Raw genomic sequence first — 23,020 nt, 5'->3', positions numbered from 1 at the left:
GTGTGGGGGGGGGTCGGAGATCGTGCGGGGGGTGGGTCGATCGCGTTTGTAGGGTCGCTGCAGGTAGGCTTGTTGGACCTGGGGGAGGCACTCCTACTTCTCTGGGCCCGCAAGTTGTGCTATAAAGGCACTTACCTTCAGTTTCGGGCCTTCTCGCCTCCTCTCACATGGCGTGAAGTAGAAGGCCCGGGAATCCCGGCCCCCAGGGGTTGAAGACAAAAAATCCGTAAAAATGGAGGCCCGCAGCCTCCACAAAAATAAATTAAAAACCCTGAGGTTGGGCCAAGCTTTCACTTTCACTATTGCTTGTGAGAGACATTTTAGTTGGTGTGATCATCCACTTCTACTCATATCTGATATTGTGCAGATATCTTTTCCTCACGCCAGGCTTTCACTCAAAAATGGATAAGTAGGACATCAGCAAATTGCTGTAAATGTTTACACCATTTTATAACCACGATTAACACTTGGAAATGCTCTTGAAGTGCCGTAACCTGCAAGGCTACGGACCAAGTGCTGGAAAGTGGGATTAGGCTGGGTAGCTCTATTTCGACCGGCACAGACACGATGGGCCGAATGGCCTCCTTCTGTGCCGTAAATTTCCTATGTTTCTATGTTTAACAATACCTGAAGTTCGATTTTGCATCAGCACAAAATAGTGATCATGTAGCAAGTGAACTCGAAGAAATGTACAAGTATAAGGAATAATTTTGGCTACCAGGGTTTTGAATTCAGTGGTCATAATGTGCAGCTGTTCACTATGTGGAGAACTGAATGACTCAGGTGGTTGCTGGAATGAATGTTAGCCCACAGTGTGATCCAAATTGCTTGTGGAGTGTTGTACGACATAAAATAATGTGCAGCATGATTCCCCCAGGCCACTCGTAAAACTCTGGGGTGGGTACACATTAATTCTGATGCTTATTTCTAAAGCAGTTGTTTGTGTGTTACAATGTGTCTGTTCTTTCAAACGCTTGTAAAAGATCATAGATGCTGAGAACATTTAAAAAGTGCTCCTGGAACAGCTGTCATCGGAAGTAAGCATTTAACGAGAGCTTCTGTTACAACAAGTTCTACCTTGACAGTTGCACCAAGATCCAGTTCACAAAGGAAGGCAAAGATGTTTCTAGAGATATTAAAGTTTTGTTGGTGTTAAATGTTTAGGAAAGACAATCTATTCATTTACTTGACCACTTGTTGCAGAGTAGTGGACTGAGACTGAAATGTTGTTTTGAAATAACAGGACATATCAAGGCAATAATTTGGAGTTCCAGTAACTAACAAAGATAGCTTTTTGCCATCATATTGGTAAACCAGTATTATGCAGCCTCCGCCTGCACACCTAATCCATGGCCCCAGTCCTGATCTGAGTCTGCTACTTACTGTATTGCATTTATTCATAGATTGCACATTTTTCTTTATTCGTTCATGGGATATGGGTGTCGTGGCAATGCCAGCATTTATTGCCCATCCCTAATTGCCCTTGAGAAGGTGGTGGTGAGCCGCCGCCTTGAACCGCTGCAGTCCGTGTGGTGAAGGTTCTCCCACAGTGCTGTTAGGTTGGGAGTTCCAGGATTTTGACCTAGCGTCAATGAAGGAATAATGATATATTTCCAAGTCGGGATGGTGTGTGACTTGGAGGGGAACGTGCAGGTGGTGTTGTTCCCATGTGCCTGCTGCCCTTGTCCTTCTAGGTGGTAGAGGTTGCGGGTTTGGGAGGTGCTGTCGAAGAAGCCTTGGCGAGTTGCTGCAGAGCATCCTGTGGATGGTACACACTGCAGCCACGGTACGCCAGTAGTGAAGGGAGTGAATGTTTAGGGTGGAGGATGGGGTGCCAATCAAGCAGGCTGCTTTGTCCTGGATGGTGTTGAGCTTTTTGAGTGTTGTTGGAGCTGCACTCATCCAGGCAAGTGGAGAGTATTCCATCTCACTCCTGACTTGTGCCTTGTTGATGGTGGAAAGGCTTTGGGGAGTCAGGAGGTGAGTCACTCACCACAGAATACCCAGCCTCTGACCTGTCTTGTAGCCACAGTATTTATTTGGCTGGTCCAGTTAAGTTTCTGGTCACTGGTGACCCCCAGGATGTTAATGGTGGGGGATTTGGTGATGGTAATGCCATTAAATGTCAAGGGGAGGTGGTTAGACTCTCTCGTTGGAGATGGTCATTGCCTGGCATTTGTCTGGTGCGAACGTTACTTGCCACTTATCAGCCCAAGCCTTGTGGTTGTCCAGTTCTTGCTGCATGTGGGCACGGACTGCTTCATTATCTGAGGGGTTGTGAATGGAACTGAACAATGTGCAATTATCAACGAACATCCCCATTTCTGACCTTATGATGGAGGGAAAGTCATTGATGAAGCAGCTGAAGATGGTTGGGCCTAGGACACTGCCCTGAGGAACTCCTGCAGAAAAGTCCTGGGGCTGAGATGATTGACCTCCAACAACCACTACCATCTTCCTTTGTGCTAGGTATGATTCCAGCCACTGGAGAGTTTTCCCCCTGATTCCCATTGACTTCAATATTACTAGGGCTCCTTGGTGCCACACTCGGTCACATGGCCTGTTTAGAAACCAGGGCCTAAATTTTAACCCCATGAACGGGTCAGTTGGGCCTGGGTAGGAAGGTAAAAATGATAAGAAACAATAACCCAACCCCAACTGGCATCCAACCCACCCACTTCCGGTTTTAACGAGGGGCGGGAAAGCAACGTGCTCTTAGGAGGCGGGTCGGTCACTTGAAGCTTTCTCGGAGGCTGTGGGCCTCCATTTTTACAGCTTTTTTATTTTTTTACTTCTAGGGGCCGGGATTCCCGGGCCTTCTGCTTCACGCCACGTAAGAGGAGGCGAGAAGGCCCGAAACAGCAGGTAAGTGCCTTTATCGCATTGCTTGTGGGCCCAGAGGAGCAGGAGTGCTTCCCTTAGGCCCAACAAGCCTACCTGCAGCGAACCTCCCCACGATCTCCGACCCCACGATCTCTGATCTCCCCCGATGACTCCCGACCTCCCCCGATGACTCCCGACCTCCCCCGATGACTCCCGACCTCCCCCGATAACTCCCGACCTCCCCGATGACCTACCCTGATGCTTCCCGAACCCTCCGATGACCAACCCCGATGACTCCGGACTTCTGACGACTCCCGACCCCCCTCCCCCCCCCCCGATGAACGACTCTGATGACCCCCAACGCCACCCAACCCCCAATGACTCCCTCCCCCCCACCCCCCTCAAATCTAAGACTTACCTGCTGGCATCCGCTTCCTGGCTCTTCTACCGTCTGACTAATGGCGCCTGTCAATCAGGAACCAACAAAAAAAAATGTCCTTATGCCAAAATCGTAAGGACATCCGGGAAACCTATACTTACGGGTTTCCAGTCAGGAATTCCACCTGCACACCTCCCACCCCAGCCCTCTTCCCGGCTCTGCATTCAAATTTAGGCCCTGAACTCTCATGTGCAAGACTTAGGACTGAGGGAAAGTGGTGAAGAGAGGAGCTTTAAGTATTGTATGCAGGACTTCCGGGAAACCCATACTTCGGTTGGAGTAAAAATCCAGGCCGTTGCCTGAAAGGTGGTGGAAGCAGATTCAGTAGTAACTTTCAAAAGGGAGTTGGATCTCTCCTTAAAAAGTAAAATATTCCTGAGCTTTTTTTATTTTAACAACATCTACAGGATCCTAAATTGTCCATTTTAGTTTCTTCTTGATAATTGCAATTTGTTTACTAGGATTATTTCACTTTCGAGCATAGCCTGTAAATTATGCTGAACAATATTATCATTCAAATGCTTAATCTGTTTTTCTCTTTGTTGTTTTAATGGAGGTGTTAACCCATATAAAATAAATGAATTAACACCTTAGTTAAAAGAGCAGACAAAAGTATTTGACACAGATGTATTAATAGTTCCGACCATAATATCACTCATTGTAATTTTCATGTTTAGGTAGCCATTGTTACTGTGGGGTAGAAATTAGTCTGGGCCTCTTTTCGGGACCAGATTTGGTGCTGCTCGAGCAGCGTGTGCCCAAACAGAGAGACCAGAGGCCGGTGCAAAACTAGGCCTCGGACTTCATCTAAATATTCTGGGCAAGCTGTCAGCGCCAATCAACTCCTCCACAGGCAGCTTGCCTTTCTGCAATTTTTGAAGTAAAGAAAGCTTCATTAACTTCTTGTGCCTTGTTTGTTATTTGTTTCCCGAAAACGAATTGGACAGTTCTGTACATCACATAGTTCATGAGCAAAATTTTCATATCTGTATAAGATTGGTTTTACTGTAAATAGCAATGGAGAACCATACAAACAACACTAACAGATTTATAAAATTAGGCTCTCAAATTTGTGATGATTCTTGCTTTACAAGTCAGATTTATAAGTCAGTAAACATGTGCATGAAAGACATGAGACAAATCTGATCGTTAAAAGATCACACATGTTGCGAAAAGAGAACTGAAAGTAAAAAATAACCTATCCTGTAGCTTTTTTGCTATGAAATGTCAAAGCCTTTCATGACCATGCTGTAACTCTCAGACAGCTTGCGAACTTAAAAAGACGGTGATCCCCACTGAATCCACTGAGCCTGTGGCTGAAATCAGCCAAGTGCCTCTAGCAACTTCACAAACTGAAGTTTCAGATCTGCAGGGGGTGGATCCAATTCAAAATGCCTCCAACCAAGTTGGACAATTTTTAAAAAAAATCAATGTAATAACCAGAAATACTTTGCACTGATAGTAGTCCTGCTGAATAATTCCCCTTTGAATGTTTAATAGGTATATTTTTAAAACTGATATTTCAAAAAGGCTCATGTAACAATTTGACCTTAAGGTTAAATTATTGTCAGTCAGTGTATATTTTAACCTCTGACTCTGGCTGTTTTGAATTACAGCCTCTAAAATGTGTATTTTTACCTGCGTAGCTGTTTGTTCAAAATGATACATCTTTTTAAAAATCAATCATTCAAAAAGATTAGGCTATTATGAAACAAATTAATCTTATTACTGTTACAAGGTTATGATTACACAAAAAATTGCTGCACAAAATGGGAAAGTTTGTCATCCACCCGTTCAGCAATTAATACTAAATTTTCACAGTAATAACTCAAAAAACCACTTTATTAAACTTTTTTTCTCAAATTTAGTAAATGACAGAGCAGACAATTGGACTGCTTATTGTTTCAGTATCTATGCTGGAAACTGTCTGTGATTCCAGCCCAGTCATCAAAATCCAATTAATATCTTGCTGTCAGTGGACAGTGGGCTACAAAACTATATCGTGTGCAGGTGTAGAATTTATTATTTCTCTGTAAAAACAAAATGTCTGCACTATACACCTGATATAACAGCAGAAAGTCAGTTTTGCAGATATGTGCTCCAGGCGCATTGCTTTGCCTGCTAGGAAAGCGTAAGGCGAATTCAGGCATGGAAGTCAACAGGCTTTGCATGATTTTCCAACCACTAATTTTAATGACTGGAGAATCCCGTGGGGCTTGCTGACCTCCACACTTCAACTCCTGATTTGCACTCGGGATGGGCGAACTTCTGTGAAGGGAACATGAATTTGCAAAGTGTGCCCTATAATGTTGCTAAAGAGAGTACTTTTTGTGTAAATCATATAAAATTTGCAGTGTGGCCAGGTGATCAGTATAAGGGAGATTGATTGCATTCAGAGGAATCAGGACCAATAAAGTAGATGAACAAAGGAATGGCAAATTAATTTTAGTGTGGATAATTGCAAGGTAATGTATATTAGAACAATAACATCTGCAGCAGGATTAGTATTGGTGGAATAGGAAAATAATGCGAGTGTCATTAGTGACCAATTTCCAGTCAGTATGAAGCTGTTGTCTACAAGGCTCCAAGAGGTGTCCCAAACCAGAGGCTGCTGTGAAGCTGCATTTCAAAAATTTCCAGCCAGTGCATTGAACCTCCAAGGAACTTATAAAACTTTTTGCATAGAATGATTTTAAAGTTAGTAGATAAAGGACTCAGCTGCCCACTCTCCTCTAACATTAAAAATGAGCTGCTTTGTCACTACCGCACGGTCCTCTACAACAAATGTTGCCAACTGTGTGTCAGGTTGTTTGTTGCAGTATAACTTGGAGAAAAGACTGAAAGGATCATAAAGTCTGATAAAGAGATGATCCAGGTCCTTAAAATACTGAGAAGCATCGATAACGTTGATGTATGCAGGATATTACAATTGGATTACGAGCATAGAACCAAAGGGTACAAGTCCATCACTAATAACCTGTCAGACCACCACAGAAATCAGATGACACCAACACATACTGTGCAGTGAAAGTATCATAGCCTTTTTTACTAAAATGAAAATAAAATAAGAGTATTTAAAAGGGCCATTTGAAGTAGGATCCTGTGCTAGGAATGCTAAGTCCTTACACCTGGATAAGTCCATAATTCCTTATTCAGCAATATTATTTATAACACAGAAACTTTATTTACATCACTAAAGTAAAATACTGCAGATGCTGGAAATCTGAAATAAAAATAGAAAATGCTGGAAATACTCAGCAAGTCAGGCAGCATCTGTGGAGAAAGGAACTGAATTAACTTTTCAGGTTGATGACCTTTTGTCAGAACTGAACTTGACTATTATGTGTGACATCATATGGCGCAGCCCCTCTTTTTCTCTCGCGAAGAGACAGTGAGCCTTTAAATTATAGGATTCAAAGGACTGCTCCCGAGAACTCTGCTTTCCTCCTACAATGGAGGAGGAGCATTACAGCAACATTTGCCAAAAGGTTCCTTTTGGGGTGCATTGGTACCATTGGGTCTGCTCTATAAGCAGACTATTCATAATCCAGTAGGTTTTTTTGCCATTTCTTTCAGTCTTTCTGCTGCTTATGTGCAAAATGGAGCAAATACTCAGTGAAGACTGAGAGGATAAAAGTCACAAACACTGTTAACCAAATAAAAGAAGTGAAAACAAGAGGTTCTTTTGTTCTGTCCCACTACAATATAAACTAAAAACCGCAAATCCTGGAAAGCTAAACCAAAACAGAAAATGCTAGAAACATTCAGCAGGTCAGTCAGCACCTGTGGAGAGAACAGACAAGTTGATGTTTCAGGTATAATACCTTTGTGGGAATTGCAGCACCACAATATACCCACTTCACTGAAGCAGGAGAAGTTAAGGAGCATCCTTATAAATATCATTAATTAAACACAAAATACAGTTTTTACAAGCGCTTATCCCCTGGTTTATCTTGACCCTATGATTTGACAATCTGCATGTGCAAATATTGCAGCTGGCAAGTTTTGATAGAACAATGCACTTTGGCTCCTGTGCACTTTGCTGTTAAGATGATTTTGTCACACTCCAAGGCATTGTAATTTGTTTGTAATTAGCAGATACTTGTTACTCAGGGATGGAGTGTCATTGATGATGGGGTTTTAGGCCAGATCTGAGAAAAAAAATTATTACAGGAGAAAAATTGCAAAGACTGATTTTGGTGTAAAAGGTTTGATTGTAAGTTGAGACATGTCAGATGGATTTCCTGCAATGAGCCTGGTTTGCTTACATTTCTTTTTGTGTCTGGAGATGGCCAGAAATTGTAGGTAGTGTAAATTTACATTAGAAACATGGCACACAATATAATGTGTGAACAACAGGAGCATCTGGTCAAACAGCTGTTCACTGAATAAAAAGCATTAGGCCCTGTTTCCATAGCTGCTTGGCAAATAGGGAAAGTGTTGTGGTGTTCGTACCACTTTGCTAGATATGAAAAGAAAGTATTAAAATCCTTCCCCAGTAACCTGGTGTCAATGAATGTGTATGTGGTTAGTCAGAATTCTCCCATCGCGGAAGTCTTCTAGTTCAGTACTTACAAAGAGCTGAGTTAGAATTTTATAGTGTAGGGGGGTGAAATTGGTCTTCGCCAGAAATATGAACCGCACTCACAGCGAATTGGCAGCCCACTTTATATTGTGCTCGATTTCCTTTCCATTAACTTTAATGGAAAAGAAAATCAGGCACCCTGTAAAATGGGCTGTCAAAGATCAATTTCACCCTCTATTTGTGTATATTGTTAGGGCTGAGGGTAGAAATGGGCATTGTGCCTTTGATTCTTCACATTGTGAACTGCTCATTGTACTCATTTCTTGAAGAATGAGTTGGTGATCACAGTATGGAGGGGCTCAGTAATCCCAGGCTGCTCTCATGTACTCTTGAGTAGATGACTACAGATTAGTATTGGCATAAGCCTTGAAGCAGGTCTCCAGGCTGTCCTGTTGACCAGGGATAGTGCTTGGTTTACGGAAAATGTATAATAACTTACATTAAAAAATGAGCACTCAGATAAATCCAGACTTGGGAATCCAAAGGTTTGGGTACATTAAGTTCAGGATAATAAATATGTTGCAAAACAAGCAGGAAAAGCATCCACTAAATCGCCAAGGACTTAGCCATATTGAGAATTTAGGCTTACCCTAAGATAAGGGAAATAATGTGTTCCTTCTCCCCCAACTTCTCCTCAAGAGGTCAAACATGCAGCTACCCCCAAACCACCAAGGAGTTTGATTTATACATTGGAGCGCATGGGATGAGCATTAACGTTTATGAAAAAAATCACTAAATATCACAAAAAATTAATCATACCTGTTAAACAATGGGAATCAGGGGGGAAACTCTCCAGTGGCTGGAGTCATACTTCGTACAACGGAAGATGGTAGTGGTTGTTGGAGGCCAATCATCTCAGTCCCAGGACATTGCTGCAGGAGTTCCTCAGGGCAGTGTCCTAAACCCAACCACCTTCAGCTGCTTTATCAATGACCTTCTCTCCGTCATAAGGTCAGAAATGGGGATGTTCACTGATGATTGCACAGTGTTCAGTTCCATTCGCAACCCCTCAGATAATGATGATGTGGAGATGCCGGTGATGGACTGGGGTGGACAAATGTAAGGAATCTTACAACACCAGGTTATAGTCCAACAGTTTTATTTGAAAATCACAAGCTTTCGGAGATTATCTCCTTCGTCAGGTGAGTGAGTGAATGAGAGGTTCTCAAATCGCATATCTTATATTAGGCTGGGAATCAAAGGTGACGTTGGTGTTCAGACAGGTTAGCCACGGTGTCTGAACACCAACGACACCTTAGATTCCCAGCCTAATATAAGATATGCGATTTAAGAACCTCTCATTCACTCACTCACCTGACGAAGGAGATAATCTCCAAAAGCTTGTGATTTTCAAATAAAACTGTTGGACTGTAACCTGGTGTTGTAAGATTCCTTACCTCAGATAATGAAACAGTCCGTGCCAGTGTGCAGCAAGACCTGGACAACATCCAGGCTTGGGCTTATAAGTGGCAAGTAACATTCGCGCCAGACATGTGCCAGGCAATGACCATCTCCAAAAAGAGAGTCTAATCACCTCCCCTTTGATATTCAACGGAATTACCATCGCCGAATCCCCCGCTATCAACATCCTGGGGGTCACCATTGACCAGAAACTGAACTGGACCAGCCATATAAATACTGTGGCTACAAGACAGGTCAGAGGCTGGGTATTCTGTGACGAGTGACTCACCTCCTGACTCTCCAAAGCCTTTCCACCATCTACAAGGCACAAGTCAGGAGTGTGATGAAATATTCTCCACTTGCCTGGATGAGTGCAGCTCCAACAACACTCAAGAAGCTCGACACCATCCAGGACAAAGCAGCCCGCTTGATTGGCACCCCATCCACCACCGTAAACATTCACTCCCTTCATCACCGGCGCACTGTGGCTGCAGTGTGTACCATCCACAGGATGCACTGCGGCAACTCGCCAAGGCTTCTTCGACAGCACCTCCAAAACCTGCGACCTCTACCACCTAGAAGGATAAGGGCAGTAGGCACATGGGAACAACACCATCTGCACATTCCCCATCAAGTCACACACCGTCCCGACTTGGAAATATATCGCCGTTCCTTCATCGTCGCTGGGTCAAAATCCTGGAACTCCCTACCCAACAGCATTGTGGGAGAACCTTCACCACACAGACTGCAGCGGTTCAAGAAGGCGGCTCACCACCACCTTCTCAAGGGCAATTAGGGATGGGCAATAAATGCTGGTCTTGCCAGCGATGTCCACATTCCATGAACAAATTTAAAAAACAGTCATGGAACTGGATACTTATAATGCCAAATAATATGAGTGAACAGAATCATCACTTTTTTATTATTTCATTTGCTTTTTTTTAAAAAAAAGGTCTTCCAACACCCTTCCCTCTTTTCTCTGACATCTTGGTATACATCGTGTAATGTAGGCCATTAGGTGATCCCTAACTGTAGTGAAACCCCATTTTGTATTGTCACTGCAGTTAAGTCACCATGATCAATCTGGGCAGCAAAAATAATACTGTATGATATCAATATAAAAATATCACTATAATATTGTCATTGGGTAGCAGTAATAAAACATACACCTAGAACCATCTGATTATAGTACACAGTTGTAGTACAGGCTTTGCTGATGACTGTAATCAGTTGCATATTTATCACATGTGTTGCAAACATTACAGACCTACTAATTATTACCATAATTATACTCTATCATGTTCACATTTGTTATCGTGGCAGCTACAGCTGGCCAATAACCTAAAGCTGAAAGAAATTTAAATAATAATCACATTTTTCATGTAATTGCACAGTTAACCTTTATTTAATCTTATAAGTAACCACTTGGAGACAGTTAATAATTTTGCTGAATTTAATAAGTGATTATTCATGGCTGTCACTGATGGAATTTGGAGAGCAATAACATCAGGGGAAAGTGATATTGAGTATTGTATAAGTGAAGGTGTGTCATGACAAGTGAGAAAGACCGAGAACTATATCCAGGGGTGAAAATCTGCTTTTTATCTCTGGTTGCATGCAACTGGGACTTGAAATTGATTGCTTTGTGGAGGTCATTATATGATAATTAGCAGTAGTACTCAACACACATATTGCTAGTCGTTAAAAATTCTAAGACTATATTTTAATCCAGCCTGCCTGGCAGGCAGGGGAATTAAAATCAGGTTTAGGAACTTCCCGCATTTTCACGACACAGATCATTTTAACTGGTGATTTTCCGGCTTCGGAACAGCCGTCTGCCCCAGATAAGCAGGGGCCTCATTACAAAGGCAAAGTCACCATCTTTATGGTATGCTCGTGAATTTAACTCTGGGTCGACTGAGGCCCACACAGTCCCGGAGCCGCTAGTGAAAGCTGCCGGCAAGTGGGATTGTGGCCAGAAGAGGCCCAAGTAAGTCTTTCCAAAATTTTTTTTTAAAGCTTCCTTGTGGGCTAGGAGGAGCAGGAGTGTTCCTCTTAGCCCGACAAGGCGACCTTGGGCCACCCCTGCCCCAGACTTCCCTTCCCCTCCCATGGTCAAGATCGTTCCCAGCCCTCCCCTTGCTCACTTACCTTGCCTGGGACCGTGCTCTTGAGTCCCTGGTGGGGGCCTGCAGCCATGCGATTTCCCATTCGCATCCAAAGACCTCTAAGTCGTCCCTGACTGCTTCGGCCTGGGAGTTAACGTAATGCTTCGGGGGGCGAGATGGATTGCCTCCAGGTTTGGCTCCCGCACTCCTGATTCCCGCCCCAGGTTAAAATTGGGGCCATAGTGACAGTAGTCAGCAAGATAATCATAGGCATGCATGTAATTATTCAACATGCAAACGTGTAATAAAATGACCAATCACATGAGTGTTGGACTCTTAATTCAGAGACCCAGTATTTTAATCTGACTCACAGAGGGCTTTCCCAACAATTTAAGTTTGTTAGTCAATGTATCTGGGAAAGTGAAGGTAAACTTTTGTGGGTAAGGATCTGGGTAAGAACTGCTCGTGCCATTAGCAGCTGGCTCAACCATTGAGGTAAATTGACACTGTCTGGAAATTGACATGGGTCTTTTGTCCACCCTTCCAATGAATATGGGAAAATAGGGGAAAATTACAAAATTTATGTTAAAATCTATCTCTACAACTAAAGTTTTGCATCTGTTGCACCTTTGCAGCATTATAATTTTTGACAGTCATGTGTCTATAAGGGAACAATTGAAATTGACCCAAATATCTGATGGACTAAATGCAAATCAATCAAAAATTAATTCTGTGCACTGGACAAATAAGAAAAGCTATCAACCAGCCAGCAACCGGCACAAAACCCAATTAAATTGTTGAAACAATTTTACTCCAACTTTTTTTGGTTACCATGTTGCTTTTTAAGCCACTGACTTATAATAATAATAATAAGCACATAAAAATCAAATAATTCTCTAACATATCATTAAACATGCCCATAAGCCTATTTTATTTTAGAAATCCCAATAACAATTTTCCTCTGCATAGGTCTTCTCCTTTCTCTGGCACCGGGCCAGCTGCGTTCAAGATAACCGTGTCTACATGCGGCCTAACCAGCAGTCCTTAAAGGGACCGCTGGAGGCCGCCACCATAAAGGTAAGTTTTTGAAAAAATACTTACCTGAATGTGGAGCTGGGAGGAGAAGGAGTGCTCCTCCCGGCTCCACAGCAGCCCTGAAGACCGTTGCCGGCCCCCGCTCGGCCCCCTCCCAATCTCCTCCCTAGCCTTCCCAATCGCTCACCCTCTCTCTCGATCACCCCTCACCAGGACCTACCTGAGGGCAGCTGCTGGGGAGGCAGCCAGCCCAACTTCGTCCTCGTGAAACCGGCGAACTGCCTCTGGACACCTGCGTGGCGTTCGCAGCTCGCTGATGAGACTCGAGGCTCAATTTTGGGTGAGCCGTGTGACAGATGTCACTGGAATCACTCAGTTGTGTTACAACTAGTAACACCTTCCCATGCATATTTTCTATATAGTGCAACTTGTAGAATAATATGTTTGTTCTATGGCCATAAACATGTGTATGTATGTGTGTGTGTTTTCTCTATGATTGGGTGATGAGGAAAGTCATCAACTGTGGAAATTGCAATACATCATAGTTATGTTCTGTGTACACTCATCAGACAATCAAGTCACTTTATGGCTTGTAGTGAGAAAAGAGTTTGTGTCTCTGGTCTGGATGATCTGAACTATAACTACCCAAGAATAATCTCAGGCAGAGAGTGAACGAGGCTGCAGATTGCTGAAGTGATTGGATTGGTGCAAATAAATTAATTTGGGTTGTGATCTGCTTGGCCATTTGGCTCAATGATCCTCTTTTAGACAAGGTATAGCATGACTCAAACACTAGCAAACTCTCCTATACTTTTCTGACAAGGTATCCATACTGCAGAAAGATGCTCTCTGGTGCACCAAAACTATTTGTATTTACTATATTCTGCTAAATGGGAGGATCATTTTCCAGTATTGGCATCAAATTAGATTTAATGAGACATATAGTAATTGTCAAATAAAAAGGAGTTGGAATTTAATCAATCTCTCAGAAGAAAATTTGTCCACTCCCCCTCACCCTCTGAAGAAAGTTAATAAGATTTGACTCTGTTTTGCTGAACAGTTGAAAAACTGTGGAGGGTTCTTGAGATCAATCCTTATCTTCTAGAGGATAAGTGATCTTAAGTAGAATTTGATCTAATCAGATATTTCTAGTTTATATAATGTAAAGAACATAAACGTTGCTGAACTCCTTGATGTTGCTATTTCATTGGGTAAACTAAAGATACCTCCTGACCTTAAAAATACTGTGCTGATTTATTTCCAATATTTACAATTTTTAAAAGCATTAATTTACTTTTCATCAAAATATGCATTAAATAATCAAAAACAAAAAGTAGACCAGCATCTCACAATCTATTTATCCTATTTATACAAGAAGTAAATATTATTTACTATAAAGCACTCAGGAAAAAGTGAACAAATCTCAATCCCTTGAGGTCAGGCTGCTGTAGTCTCCTTAATGCTGATTGGTCACTCCCACAAATACAGAGCAATCCTACATTAAGTAAGTCTCCACATTCAAGTCGGAGGCAATTCTCTAAGTCAATGGTTCTTCTTTGACGACTGTTGTATAGAAATGTGGCTGGGTTCTCGACCAACAATGAAAATTCACATGATGTGGTCCAACAGCAAATGCCAGTCCAGTGTACCTAGGAAGTATCTGCAGCCTTATATAATGCTCGAAAATTCTGATTCTGTGTTACTACAAGTTTTTGAGAGGATTTACTGTTATTGGTTTACACATCATATTGTTGTTTTTCAGTTTGCGGGCAAAACTGAGGTAAGGAGTAGTCAGAAGAGAGTAGCAATATATCCTCCAACCTAGCTGTGGCCTGCATTTAGGAGCCCTTTAAGCACTTGAAATAGCATTGGGGAAGCAAACCTGGTCAAGATTTATCTCTCAACCAACTCCACCAAAATCAGATTAACTCATTTGCTGTTTCTATTTGTGGGACCTTGCCATATGCAAATTGTCTGCAATGTTGCCTATATAACAACAGTAACTACACTTCATAAGTAATTAATTGTCTGTCGACCACTTTGGGATATCCGAAGAGTGCAAAAAGCACTATATAAGTGCAAGTTCTTTCCTTTTTCTAGCAGTGAGAGTTTACACTGAAATTTAAGGATGGACGGTCATTTTGTACTGATAGGACAGCTACAATGCGATTAATTCAGTCAAGAGATTCAAGATTAATTGTTGGTGTATTGCTGTACAGCTAAAGTTTACGTCTAGTTTTTTTGATTTCTTAAATGTTGTTGCTATCTCCCTATCCATAATATACACAGGACAAAGAATTTCCTGGTCATCAGCTGCAGTTCATTTCTCAACAGATTTGAGGTAATGATGTCACATTTGTTAAACCTTTTTTTGTGAATGTTATCACATACCAGGAACACAAAGCAAGTACTGACAGTTGCTACAGGCACAAAGAATGACCAGAAGCAGAATGATAATCCCAAATAATACTAAAATAAAAATCTGTTATAAAATGTAACAGGTTGAGGAAGTGATTGCCGAGTTTATAATCTAATCTCAAAGTTCCAGGTGGCAGTTATATACTGCTCAAACTTTGCCATTGCAGTTTACAGTGGCATCTGAACCGCTTAATCAGATTACAGCCTTGCAATCATTCCCAGCTAACCAATACTAATACCTCTCAGATTAGATTTTAAAGAAATAATATTGTTTTATGCCATTGTGAGTGGTAAAATCACTAATGTTGCGATTTTACCACCAGTAATCTGGCAATAAAAGAATCTGTAATATAAAAAAATTATTTCATTTCCTACAAAATAACTCTCCAGCTACCTTAATAGGGCTGGCAATTTAAATGGGGGGAGGCCAGGCAGATCGCGACTCTGAATGTCTAACTACCGGCAGCCAATCCTCATTCCACAGGCTTGTCACATGATAGTTGTGAACATTTTGTAGACAGTCATTATTATTTCTGTCACTTTGATCTGAAAGAAGCTGGAGGTATTCAAAATTTTGATGGAGGTATTCTGAGAAAAATAGACTAAAAATGAATTTTGCTTCAGAAACATGCTCTGGAGGGATGGGGTTCCAATGTTCACTTATTTCAAAATAAAATATATTGTATCTTTAAGGGAAATATTGTGGAACTTTCTGCAACAACTGAAATAATAGGCTATTTGCTTATAGAATTAATAAATATTTTTACATTTCATTTTGATCTATTTTATTTATGTGGAGTTTCTTGACTGTAATTTCAAGAAATGCAAGTTATGTGTATGAAATTTCCAGTTTCAATAAAATTAACCTAAATCCCTGCAACGATATGAATACTGAAAGAATGACATATTAATGGCGTTTCACTCGTGTGTATCTGCACACTCAAACGCGCACACTCAAACGCACACACTCAAATGCACACACCCATCCTATATCAGTCAAAAATTGGCTGGGGAATTATTTGATCCTATATCAGTACGATAAAATAACACAGAGCTGTTAGCACTGGGGAAATGTTACGGGTGACATTTATAAAGGTCAAAAGTGAGATAGATTGAAAATCTATTCAAATAGATATAGATTCTAAATCCATTCAAGTAGATGGAGCTGCCTTTGTTTAGTAGTGACATAATTTGTGGCCTCAGGGACTGGCTGTAACATTGTGATCCAGTTTAAGATAGAATTAATACTAAGGGTAGAACTTGCACTGAAACGGCCGATATCAAATTGGCTGCATGTTATCCAGCCCTCAATGAAAAGGAATAATGGGTGGGGTGTGTAATGGGCGGCCGATCCAATGTCGCCCGTTTTATGTTCCCAACAAAGTTAAAAGTCCCAGTGTGGGATTTCTGATTTTGTGTTTGTATAAGATGTAATATTCTGAATTAAATTTTGAAACCAAATTGATTAATTTGTCATCCCAATGAGTGAAGCTTGGCAGACTTTCAAATCCAAAGTGATCTTGATGTTAAGAATAGTACATAAATATGAAGCTAAGCATTCAAATAGTTTCAAAATCAGATTTAGCACTGTCCCTCTGAGGGACATGAGATTAGAACCTGACCCACGAAAAGTAATTTCGGAATTGGGAGGGAGAAACTAACAATTGAATATCCACTGCAGGTGACCAAAGAAACTGTCGTTGAGAATATAGCCCCTTCCAAGACCATCGTCAAAATCTGCCTAAGACAGATACCCCTCTTACAATAAAAAACCAGAAGATTCAGGGATCTTCATTCTGCTGCATGTACCATTGCCCAAAGCACAAAGTAAATGGATATTGGGTGTATTACCCCTTTTCTCTCAAATAATAAAGATAACAAATAGCTAGATGTAAAACCCTACCCCCTCATGTTACAAAAAATGGAAAGTTAAGTATTTTATGCCACTATAATGGGCAACCAGCAGTGACAAATCCAGGTCGGAATGTATGCACAAAACTATAAATTTTAGCACTTGATTCAGTCTTCAAATGGATACAGCTGCTCCATAAGGCCACAAATAGCATCAACAGATAATTCTGTCTTTGCTCAGACACCTTAAAGAACACGGGATACAACAAAGTGTCTTAGTACAATACATGGGAACTGGTCACAAGGTATTATTTAGAGAAGTGTGTTCTAGCAACATTAGATGATTCCACACTCAGGAATATATATTTCGTGGAAATTTATTTTCTCACCCAGTTTAGAGACCCTTTTTCATACTGTGGCATAATTTTCGTGAGTGGCAATGTATTAAAAATAATTGTGCCTGGGCCAATATATTCCAATAATTTTTGATGAAGGCAATGGGCTGGGAAATTCACCAATAAATTGGTTGATAGTGGATTAGTTGAACTCTTCCGTTTCCGTGTAAACAGATCCAGTATCAGATTTTATTAACACAAATATAATGGATAGCTATTGTATTCAATATTTCACACCACTTTCTATTCATGGTGACCTCAGACTAGAATCAGCCTTATGATAATAGAAGTAAGAATTGAATAGTTAATGACATACCTGATCGTCCATGTGTGTTGAAAAATATTTTGAGCATAATTATATTTAAATGCAGAAATCTGACTAATCTAGGGTAAATAAATTTTAGTAAAGCATAAGACTTGATATCAAGCATTTGAAGGTTATGTAACATTCTCAGTGGGTGACCAGTAAGAGCTTCTCCTGGCTGAGCAAGAAGTGGCTCTGACATCAAAGTCAGGAAGAAATCCAAGTCATGTTCATCTGCTGATGGAAATTAAGTGGAGGGAAGGAAATCATGGGAGAGAAACGACAATTACATAAATATTTAGATTAAGAAATATTATGAAATTAATGAAATCTCCAGATGAGGATATCAGCTGCTAATGGGGAAAAAAGATTTTAAAATATAATGCATGTCTGAGGGCTGAGAAAACTGGAAACTCCCATAGAGCTATGCAGAAACCATGCAGACGCTGATTCGATCTGTGGTCTGTAATGTAGCTAATATTGTAAGGCCTTGTTTCCCCAACTCGTGCTGAAAACAGGAAGTGGGGGTGGTTTCTGTAAATGACAGGAGAATGCATATTTAAAATTGACAGGAAATGCAGAACTGCTTTGAAGTGCAGAAAAAAAGCCAGCAAAGAAGTGTGCACCTTTTGCATCATCTTCAGGGAATTGTATTAACGGTGAAGACATTTGGGCTTCTGTTTCATATGATGGTATGTCAGACTTTCAAGCTTATTTTAGCTATTATGAGTTCTTTTAATGTATGTTTTTATTGTCACAGAATTTTTAACTAAAACTCTCTGTCATCTTTACGATGTCTGATAGTTGTGCTCCAGCGAGCATGAACTATCTCTGGTTTCTAACACTTCCACTCTTAAAGCAGCTGAGGTCAAGCCTGGTAGCTTTCTCTAAATGTAAGAAAGGCACTGCTCAATCAGTGAAGGCACATTAAAATATTTATATTTTCAAGCCAGTTATCAGTCATGCTGCAATCTAACGTGTTCAGACTCAAACTGGATCATTAAGGCCCAATTGAAGTGGAAATGTAGAATGTAGATATGTATGTATATGTGTGTGTGCATGGGCATGTGTGTGTATGTGTATTCAGCACAAGCATTGAATGTTGATCACTTACCTCTTGGCTGTTTCATTGAAGGCTAAGATTCCAAGGTTTTTTAAACTTTTTTTTTCATTTATTATAAGAATGTAGAGATAGTTGTTTCATAATAGGCAGCATAATAATTGTACAGGAGAACATGTGTGTAGATACTATGTGATGGAAAATGTGGCATTATGAAAGCTGGGAAGAGGTTTAAGTGGCACCATGTGCTGATTTACCTAGTTTTGAACACAGAAGAAACAAATTACAGACATGTATTGAACTGTGAAGAAAGGTAGCCTCGGTCCATTTTATTGTAAACTTCAGAATATAAAATAAATTTACTTATTAATATCTGTAATGTAATAAGTAAGTCATTTTGAGTGACTTCAATACAAGTGCTAGCACGAGGCAATGATAAAAGCATGCATTTTTATGTGGCTGTGGTTATTTTCACTGCTTCCAATGTGACACCTTACTGTAATGAAAGTAAATTGAGAATGTGAATTGTATCTTTCTCTTTTGCTATTCCACTGACTTCAGGAATTATTTTATTTTTCTACCATTTTGTGTTTGTTTTATGCTTTTGTGGTTGATCCCAACTGAGAGGGCATGCTGGCTGGCTGCCCTTGGCCTCTGCTAATATCACTCTCAAACCAATTACCAGGAAGTGCACCAGAGTGGTGTGGGTGGTCTTGCTCTCTGATTTTTTTTTTTCACAGCTCTACTTCCTACTCCCCAGATGATGATATCAGGAACTCTCTGTAGGAGGAATCATTGTAAGCAACTGACCTCTTACCACCCCATTATGCACTTATCAACTTATCATTGTACCAATGCAAGCTGCCATTGGGCTGACAATACAGGAATGTATTAAGCTCAAACTGAACAGTGATCTTTCGAATAACTGGGATGTCACGTCCGTGATTGTCGCATTAATAGTGTTCCACTCATAAGAAAGTCCTATGGAAATGCTGGTGCATCACCAAACAGTATTATCACAGTGGCATTATAATACACTTATTGCTTCAACAACACACTTTGGGGGTAATTCGCACTTTTAGGACTTGAGCAGTAAATTGGTGGAGCAGATCCTCTGCCTGTGAAAGAGCCCGCTCGATTTTCATTTCCATTGAAGGTGAAAATTACCCCTTTATTTCTTCATGCTCTTACTGGGTCTTTTCAGAGAACTAAATTAAGATTTTTTAAAACACTTATATTTAATATTTTTCTCCCTTTGTAGATTCCTTACCATCAATAATGCAATAATCATGGGTGATTTTAACTTTCACATAAATTGGACAAATCAAATTGGCAAAAATTGCCCTGAGGAGGAGTTCAGAGAGTGTTTCAGGGACTGTTTCTTAGACCAATATGTCGGAGAACCAACCAGGGAATAGGCCATTTTGGATCTGGTAATGGGAATCAAAACAGGATTAATTAATAACAAAGTAAAGGATCCCTTGGGAAGCAGTGATCATAACATGATAGAATTTCACATCCAGTTTGAGAGCGAGGATCTTGGGTCTGAAACTACTGTATTAAAGGGCAATTATAAAGGAATGAGGGCGGAATTGGCTAAAGTGGACTGAGTAAACAGATTAGATGGTATGATGATGGATAAGCAGTGGCAAACATTTAAAAAGATATTTTATGACTCGCAACAAAAATATATCCCTGTGAGGAGGAAAGACTCCACAAAAAGGGTGAACCAACCATGGCTAACTCAGGAAGTCAAGGATGGTATCAGGTTAAAAGAAAAAGCATACAACATGGCAAAGATTACTGGTAAGCCCGAAGATTGGGAAAACTTTAAAAACCAGCAAAGGATGACTAAAAGAATAATAAAGAGGGAGAAAATAAATTATGAGAGTAAACAAGCAAGAAATATAAAAACTGACAGTAAAAGTTCTACAAGTATACAAAAAGGAAGAGGGTAGCTAAAGTAAACATTGGTCCCTTAGAGGATGAGACTGGGGAAATAATAATGGAAAACAGGGAAATGGCAGATGAATTGAACAGATATTTTGTATCTGTCTTCACAGTAGAAGACACTAATAATATACCAATAATAGTAGATAATCAAGGGGCAAAGGGGAGGGAGGAACTAAAAACAATCACTATCACTAGAGAAAAAGTACTAGGTAAACTAATGGGTCTAAAGGCTGACAAGTGCCCTGGACCTGCTGGCTTGCATCCGAGGTCTTAAAGGAAGTGGCTACAGAGATAGTGGGTGCATTGGTTGTAATCTTCCAGAATTCACTCGATTCTGGAAACGTCCCAGTGGATTGGAAAACCACAAACATAACACCCCTATTCAAGAAGGGAGTGAGACAGAAAGCTGGTAACTATAGACCAGTTAGCCTAACATCTGTCATTGGGAAAATGCTAGAATCCATTATTAAGGAAGTAGTAGCAGGACATTTGGAGACTCATAATACAATCAAGGAAAGTCAACTTGGTTTTATGAAGGGGAAATTATGGCTGACAAATTTATTAGAGTTCTTTGAGGAAGTAACGAGCAGGGTGGATAAAGGGGAACCAATGGATGCAGTATATTTGGATTTCCAAAAGGCATTTGATAAGGTGCCACATAAAAGATTACTGCACAAGGTAAGAGCTCATGGTGTTGGGGGGAATATACTGGCATGATAGAGGATTGGCTAACTAACAGAAAACAAAGAGTCGGGATAAAAGGGTCATTTTCAAAATGGCAATCTGTAACTAGCGGGGTGCCGCAGGGCTCGGTGCTGGGGCCTCAACTATTTACAATATATATCAATGACTTGGATGCAGGAACAGAGTGTCTTGTGGCCAAATTTGCTGATGATACAAAGATAGGTGGAAAAGCAAGTTGCGATGAGGACACAAAGTGTCTGCAAAGGGATATTGACAGGTTAAGCAAATAGGCAAAAATTTAGCAGATGGAATATAATGTGGGAAAATGTGAAGTTATCCACTTGGGGAGGAAAAATAAAAAATCAAAATATTATTTGAATGGAGAAATACTACAAAATGCTGCGGTACAGAGGGATCTGGGTGTCCTCGTACATGAAACACAAGAAGTCAACATACAGGTGCAGCAGTTAATCTGGAAGGCAAACGGAATATTGGCCTTTATTTCTAGGGGGATGGAGTATAAAAGCAGGGACGTCATGCTACAACTGTACAGGGTGCTGGTGAGTCCACACTTGAAGCACTGCGTACACTTCTGGTGCCCTTATTTAAGGAAGGACAAACTTGCATTGGAGGCAGTTCAGAGAAGGTTCACGAGGTTGATTCAGGGAATGGAAGGGTTGTCTTATAAGGAAAGATTGAACAGGTTGGGTCTATACTCATTGGAGTTTAGAAGAATGAGAGGAGATCTTATTGAAACATACAAGATTCTGAGGGGACTCGATAGGGTAGATGCTGAGAGGATGTTACCCCTCATGGGGGAATCTAAAACCAGGGGGCATAGTCTCAGAATAAGGGGTCGCCCGTTTAAGACGGAAATGAGGAGGAATTTCTTCTCCCAGAGGGTCATGAATCTTTGGAATTTTTTACCCCAAAAAGCTGTGGAGGCTGAGTCATTGAATACATTCAAGGCTGAGTTAGACAAATTTTTGATCAGCAAGGGAGTCAAAGGATATGGGGAAAAGGTGGGAAAGTGGAGTTGAGGTAAAAATCAGATCAGTCATGATCTCATTAAATGGTGGAGCAGGCTCGAGGGGCTGAATGGCCTACTCCTGCTCCTATCTCTTATGGTCTTATGGTCATTGCACATTGTTGAAGAAGTGGTTAGAATGACAGATTGGCACCCAGTATCAATGCATAAAGGGTAGAATGGTGACTACCTTCAGGATAGAGGCCAGTTTCAACACAGGGTGGGATAGTGACCAGGGTCAGTACAGATAACACTGACTAGAGACCATTTTCAACACAGATAGGACAGGAGAGTGACCAGTGTCAGTGGGATGGCAGGATAGTAACCAAGATTAGTGTTGTCAGGGAAGGAAGCCAACTGGCGTTAATACAGAAGACCCAGGCATCAACTGGGATTTGATCAACATGGAGAGGCAAGGATGTTAACCTGGATCAGCAGTTGCTCAAATAATCCCAGGTTTCCTTATTTTCCTTTCAACCAAATCAACCAATGTACAGATGTATGCCTTCTCTGGACCACCAAAGACTAAAGAGGAATATCCACCAGTCTTGTGCCCATCAATACACCAGCAGGGGATCAGATCATATTCAGCAATAGTCTATCAACCAGAGATATACAGCACTGGCCTGTAAAGTTTCAAATGAGTACCCACCGGTAGAACAAAGATCAAATGCATACTGTAACTCCCACCCCACAAATTGACAAATAAATTGGCTGTAAATCACTAAGATTGTCACAGAAAATGCCACAAACCACTAAAATCACCACAAAAATGTCAATATATCACTAAACTTCAACAAATTACCAAACCAATGAAAACTGCTTGAGTTGCAACAACACAAACCAAACTTTCAAAGTAATTTCCAATAACAAGCAGACATTCGCCATCATGGACACATTTCAATGCAACAGAAAATAAGTCTGTCTCTGTCTGGCA

At 40.8% G+C, this 23,020-nt stretch overlaps 1 protein-coding gene across 17 annotated transcripts in view; it reads left to right on the top strand.

Annotated features, from left to right (window-relative positions):
* The window catches only part of dnmt3ab (DNA (cytosine-5-)-methyltransferase 3 alpha b), a 495,665-nt gene that overhangs the window by 85,079 nt on the left and 387,566 nt on the right, over positions 1-23,020 (top strand). For 14 of the 17 annotated variants that reach the window (XM_067984397.1, XM_067984395.1, XM_067984390.1 and 11 more), the window contains one exon: positions 12,326-12,433. The exons of 2 other annotated variants lie outside the window; for them this stretch is intronic. In XM_067984397.1, the coding sequence (XP_067840498.1) occupies positions 12,326-12,433 (108 nt within the window). Of the gene's footprint in view, positions 1-12,325; positions 12,434-17,973; positions 18,052-23,020 lie in introns of those variants that run through there. One more of the 17 variants, XM_067984392.1, reaches the window with a different exon arrangement.

Source organism: Heptranchias perlo, chromosome 5 (assembly GCF_035084215.1).
Source record: "Heptranchias perlo isolate sHepPer1 chromosome 5, sHepPer1.hap1, whole genome shotgun sequence".
NCBI lineage: Eukaryota > Metazoa > Chordata > Chondrichthyes > Hexanchiformes > Hexanchidae > Heptranchias > Heptranchias perlo.
This window is presented reverse-complemented; position numbering and strand designations above follow the sequence as displayed.